Source organism: Echinops telfairi, unplaced genomic scaffold, assembly GCF_000313985.2.
Source record: "Echinops telfairi isolate 266 unplaced genomic scaffold, ASM31398v2 ScPeMD7_2;HRSCAF=8, whole genome shotgun sequence".
In the NCBI taxonomy this organism is placed as follows: Eukaryota; Metazoa; Chordata; class Mammalia; order Afrosoricida; family Tenrecidae; genus Echinops; species Echinops telfairi.
In genome coordinates, this window is record NW_022103898.1 from 47,569,912 (window position 1) to 47,576,513 (window position 6,602).

At 39.1% G+C, this 6,602-nt stretch overlaps 1 protein-coding gene across 1 annotated transcript in view; it reads right to left on the reverse strand.

The window, feature by feature from the left end:
* Positions 1-2,930: 2,930 nt before the first annotated feature.
* TMTC2 (transmembrane O-mannosyltransferase targeting cadherins 2) overlaps positions 2,931-6,602 on the reverse strand; it is a 512,083-nt gene continuing 508,411 nt past the window's right edge. Inside the window, exon 12 of the mRNA XM_004700423.2 lies at positions 2,931-5,715. Within this exon, the coding sequence (XP_004700480.1) occupies positions 5,536-5,715 (180 nt within the window). The 3' untranslated portion in view covers positions 2,931-5,535. The remainder of the gene's footprint in view (positions 5,716-6,602) is intronic.

Here is a 6,602-nt window from a genome sequence, read left to right on the forward strand (position 1 = left end):
TCTATGCCCAGAGGGAGGTCTGAGAGGGCACTTGGGCCTCTGAACCGGAGTGGCGAATGTGTGCCCATGCACGTAAGAGTCCCACCCTCTGCCTACCAAGCTCACCTGAGAGGTGGCCTGCCAGAGAAATACTTTTACCCACACTGGCTGGGGAGGCCTGGTTGAGGGTATTGGCTGAGTTTAAGAAGTCCACCTGTGTGATGTCATGTGCCTGGGTTGTGGCCAAGCTTACCTTCACCTGCGCTTAGGTGGTCCTAGCCTGCATATGCTCAGTTTGGATCATTCCATAAGTGTCCAGTTATTGTGCCTGGCTTTTTTCCAACCCCTTTGTTGTGGCCCTATGCAGGCATTGGGGAGACAACCCCCTTTAGTCCCTGTTCTGGCTCCCTAGCACCACCACTGCATATAACATACAAACTATGTAGCAGTCGGCTGTTGATTTTATTGGAAAGACTTCCAGTCAACAGCAAGGTATAAGTAGCTAACTTTTAAGGGAGTAAAAAGTTATACATGGGTATTCAATTTTACAGGTCAGGAGAGGTTCGGTGCCCAAGCCCATGCATAGTTCAAGGTTCAATTATATGACTAATAGTATATCACAGTCAATCCCCTGCAGGTAGAGCCAGTCTCTCTTTATCTCAACATTGCTTTTTGGCATCTCCAGAAACTTTTACCAAACACCAGCTGAGATGATACATTGAATTCTTAGATTCTTGTAGGTATTTTTGTATAGTCTCACTGAACTATCTTTGTATTTGTATCCTTCCCCTGTGATGAACAGATTTTTCTTTTTTCTTTTTTTTTAAAGCTCTTCTCGACAATCTTTGGAAGCAGAAAATTAAATCACACAAAAACATCAGACAGCAGCTGTAAGAATTTGAGGCACATGTTGGAGAAAATACAGGAAAAACTTCACAGGAATTTCAATTAGTAAGAAACTTCAACTCCCAGCAGTACTCCAGGAGGAAAAATACATCTCAAATCTCTACATAAGAAAAAAAAAGCCAGTATGTGGGGCAGCGCCAGATGTAATGAAAGCAAGTCAAAGGCCTCTCTGATTGCACACTACAGGGAGACCACCCAACAGGATAGAGCGAGAAGGCTAACGTTCCTGGTACACATCCATCCTTCTCGACTGTACAGCTAGGTTTAACAGAGTTAGCATAATTATATTGCCACTGTAGCTTGCTTTCTTCTTACAGCAAATAGTTGTTCCAATGCATAAGCCAAATTTTCTAGTGATCCCCTTTATTAAATTGTTTTAATTAGTAGGAAGCCAATTTGATTGTATTGGATATAATTAAATTAAGTATAAAGTCACTTTCCAAAGGTATGTATAAATGAATTGGAATTATTTTTGCTCTTAAATTATCCTCAGGGACTGGGTTTCTTGGTTACTAGAAAGAATAACCAAACGTTAGATGCATTTCTCTTCTTTTTTCTAAAAGGGAGAACTCTGAAAGCTGCCACTATGTAAAGTGAAAACATCGAATGAAAGTCCCTGGATCCTTTAAGTTTTTAAAAAGTGATATTTTAAACCATTATCCAAATTTAATATGAGCAAATAATAAAGGTAATTTTCATTTTTTAAAAGATTTCTTGGTTTTCTGCTCAACAAAACATGCTAGAGAGAGAATGCCTACTAGAAAGATATGGCCCGGCTTGATTGGCTTCAGAATCTAGTCCAAGTCTTCTTTGCCTGCATTTAAAATTAAAATAAATTATGCAATGACTTCATACAGCAAGGCCTATTAATAACCAACATTTCTATATATTTTTGTACAACTGGAACTAGCCAGCTCTTGGATCTTCATTCAATCACCTAATGCTTCTCAAGTGACAACTTAGGATTTAGCTCTGTGACCACCGAGCTCATTTTCAATTCTCATGATGCGTATTTTATTTTTCATACATTGCCTCTTTTAATAATTATAGTTGTCTCTAGTAAGAGGTATAGAAGTTAAACAATTTGTGGAAGAAAGAACAGGTAGGGGAATGTGAAGAGACCTAGGAACCTGCCCTCCAGACTTTTGGTTTGGTTCCCAATGCATCCACTTAGCCGGGTCTCAGTGACCTGAAAAAGTTATTTATGCCTCTGTGCCTTGGCTTCCTAAGTGGTAAAAACATGCAACATAAACTCACATCATCATAGTATGTTTAGCCTATGAAGTCCTCAGAGGTAAATTTGATCAGTCTTCAGTAATTAGGCAAACTCATATAGTCATGTCATTATTTAATAAGTTTACCAAGACTATAAAATTCTCCACTCGCTAGTCACTAGCAAGTCTGGGAGCTCCCTATAACAGACAGCTGAATGTGCCACACCCATGTTTCTCAACAGCCCTGGGTGGGGTTTTCATTTAGGACAAGACCCAGAGAGTCAGAGTGTCCTAACCATTACCAGATAGCCTATTAAAACCAACTCACTGCCATCAAGTTGATTTGACTTTTAGTGACCCTATAGGGCAGGGTAGAACTGCCCTGGTGGGTTTCTGAAACTGTAACTCTTTACTGGAGTAGAAAGCCTCATTTTTCTCGCCCTGAGGGGTCAGTGGTTTTGAACTGTGGACTCTGTGGTTAGCAGCCCAAACCATAATCAGCATGCCACCAGGGTTCCTCATATTGCTTATAGAAGCAATAATGGACCATGTCTGAAGCATTTCTTAGATTAATTTCTCATAGTTCAAAATCAAAAGGAACCATTTGGTCATTATTTCTCTATATCAAATATCCAGTTATATCTGTAACCGTCATTATTTGTTACTAATAATGAATGACTATTATTGATTTCATATTATTAACTTGAATGTCTCTCAATATGGCTTCTCTGTCTCATCACTTTGCTTGAAGCTAGGAGAGCTGAATTACTGTTGCATTAACAAATTTTTTTTTAAAAAGCATACACAATAGATTTGTTATCAATGCTTTATTGTTGAAAACAAAATTGAAATTCTCTGGCACATAAAACAATTATTTCTACAAAAGGAAAGCCTACAAATCTTGATAATTTATACAAATAACAGTTTCTCAAAAAATAAAATTTTAATTTAGTAAACTTGTGTTGTGCTCTGTAATTTTTAGCACTATCTGCAATAATCCACCATAAATCCCTGAGCGGAGACATTTTTTTGATCATGTTTTAATAACCCTCCCTTCCCCAGTCCACCCTCCTTAGTTGGCCAGCCAATGAGCCTGGCCTTGTATTGAAAAATGTCAGGGACATTAGTTAGTAAAGACCCAGGTATGTTATGACACAGGCACGGAAATCGTTGCTGCTTGGGAACTGGACCACTATGGAGTGCCTCTACTGCGGCGCACCCAGTGAACACATGAAGAACCAAGTATTTGGGGGGGAAAGAGAAATAATTAAAACAACAACATATAAGGTTAAGATCAGGGACCCATCTTAAGTCAATAACTATTTAAATAAATATAAATGTTAGACATTGAATTATCTTTATATCTTTATATTAAATTTGTTTTAAGTTTGTAATTTCCAATGCGGCAGAGAATGTAAAATATACTTAACCCACTCTTTTGGTTTGATGACAGGTTTGTTGTTGTTGTGATTACTCTGGAAACAAAGTGTTTTAATGTACTTTTGGCCCTTTAATGAAATGTTTACAAAATAACAAACATATTTCAGAGGACCTTTTTATTAAGACCATCATTTTTTCTTCCCCCTACATTTGCCCTTATCACAGAAACATTAACGCCATAGGCACACTACTTTAAACCTGTTATCCCACTGTATTCAGATATATAGTAAGACACGAACAATATGGAGAAAAGATAATATGATTATTTGCATACCCAGGGATTCTTCAGTGGGGATGCTGATCCGATGTATATATGTGGAATATGAAAAGAAAGGAGAGAAAGAGGCAAAGGAAAACTAACTTATGTTGCAAAGAACTTGCTTAATGAATTACATTTTGTTAGCTTGCTACTGTAGAATAATAAATAAATAAATATGTAGGGTGTGGCAAAGCTTCTTTTCTACAACGATGTAATAATGGAACCGTGATCGACAAGTTAAGTTTTCGTAACAGAGTTGGATTATGACTCAAACATGTTTCAGTATGCATTCTGCCCGAGTTTTACTCTCATGACATGATCATTAAAGGGACTACTAACAAGTCATAAAATAAATACCACACGCGCTAGGAAGAGGAGCTTTCAAGTGAGAAAGACACTTGACAAAAATCTAGAAACACATGGGCTTCTGCCACACTCTACTGCGGCTTGACTTAAGTCATCGTGGGCATCTTTGTGAGAAGAACAAAATAAGAATATGATAAAAATAATTACTTGACAATCTATTAGCATCTCTATTTAGGAATATATGAGAAAGTGGTTAGCATTCCACACTAACTCTTTCCAAAATGCAAACTCCCTGGCAACCATCATGGCATGCCCCTTTTGGGGTGAGTTGGCTTTTCAAGCAGCAGTATCTGGGAAGCACCAAGAGTCTCCCTTTTGTCGCCACTGCTGCTTAGGTATTGGAGTTGCAAAGTTTAGAAACTTCCCTTGAGTTAATCCTTATGAAAGCATGCAGGTTAGCCCAGAACATCCATTTTAGAAGGTCATTTCAGAAGCCTAAGAATTAGGCTCTGTCTTCAGGAGTCCCCAAGGGCCTTGTGCAGTTTGCAGTAAACTGCTAACCCAACGGATGGAAGTTTGAGAGCAACCAGCGGTGCTGCGGACAGCCTGGGTGGCAACCCTATGAAATCGTTCTGCTCCCTAACACAGGAGTCACCAGGGGGAGCCAGAATGGACTGAAGAGCAACAGGAGGGATAATGACAATGAATTCGACCAGGCAGGTGGAGTGAAACCAATGGGAAGCGTGGAAAGCCCTGCTCTCCATATTCTTTTTAGAACATGAAAATCAAACGCTGTTCCTACGAGTGATGATGCCCGTGGCATCCAAATAATCCAATGTTGTGGAGGGCAGGCATCACCACAGATTCTGACAGATCCTGCCACAGTATTTAACTCAACAACCACAACAATGTTTTCGAAGAAGCTTTAGGAATGAATAAACAGGCTGCCCCAAGAGGACCGAGCGCAGAATGAAGATGACCAGGCAGTCACTGGATTCACTCTGCTTTTCAACCGCGCTCTACCTACACTCGGCCTTCTTATGTTGACCGTGGCCGCTGGACACTTTATTTCCTCTCACAGTGATTAAGGAACAAAATAATTTTGAAACTAGCTTTCGAAGGCAAACAAAATCTGTAACTTAGACTCTCCCCATTTTTTTTTTAAGAATGCCAACAGATCCGGTCTTAAGTGCTTGGGTTTACAGTCTATGGGTGACAACTATATCGGTCAAGAAGATTCAATGCTTCCCCTTTTTTGGTGTTAACAGCTGCGCCAACAACAAAGTAGATTCTCGCAGAAGTGGCAGTTGCCCTCGGTGACCTTGGTCTGTGGTCTTGAAGTCTAACACGGGCTCATCCAGGCCCCTGCTGGGAAGTTTTGTTTGTGAATGAAACCAGCTTTTAAAAACGGAGGACGAGGAAGGCCTCCTATCAGGTCTTCGAAGTCTTCAGGCCTTGCTTTTCCATGATATTCCACAGTTTCCGAAGATTGGACTGCGTGATGACATCATCGGGCTTGAGCCGCAGGGCCCGCAGGTAGTTGGCCTCAGCCTTCTGGAGTCTGCCGTTGAGGTGCAGGATGGCTCCCAGGTTCATCAGGGCGGCTGGATACTGCGACAAGGGAAAGAAGGGAAAGCCATTAAGAGACTCGTCAAGTTTCCTTCACGGAAGACAAAAATCTTCATCCACTTATGCAAATGATTCCCTTATGGCTAGAGGCACTTTATGGAAGCAATTGAGCAGTTTATATCAATAGACCAAGATAACCAGAGAAAAGAAGTTTTCAAACAGCTGCTGTGTACTCTGTGCTTTAAATAAGGCAGGTGGATAAAGAAGTCTTTAAATATATATATAATGTATGTATAGATACACATATGTCTTTTCCTTTTAAAAAGAAAGAATGTGAAGACCTAGCCATCGAATCTGACTATATTTTTCTGAGAAAAAATGTTAAAAATGATATAATTTCAAATGGAAAGAATTGATTTCTTTTTCAATTCTATGCCCAGAAATTAGATGTTAAGTGAGAAAGTTTGATGCATTTCTGTGTAATCACTCTGTTTCCACCTTATCACTAGGCCAGGCCTTTGAAATATAGATGCACTGTCCAATTTCACTGATGTTCCCGTAGAACTCCTGGAGAACCCATATGTAATGACTAAAATGTTCTCCAAAGCTAGCCTGAACAGTTTGATAAGGAAAAGTGTCTATTAAAACGAAATCAGTGTTACCTTATTGTGAATCCTAGCTATAAATATAGCAAAGATAAAACATAGCCAACTAGATAAAATGTACAAAAATGTAACCTTTTAACATTTGATATTACTTGTCAAAATATTGTTAAGTAACTCTTAAACAGAGGAATGTTTTAGTAAGTAGGGAGTATCACAGTACAAAATTATCACATGAAGAGCATTAGGTTAAAAAGAAAAAGTAACACAAAACTTTGGTGTAATATAAGAGTTTTCAACCTCAATTCTTTTTTTTAATTTTTTTTT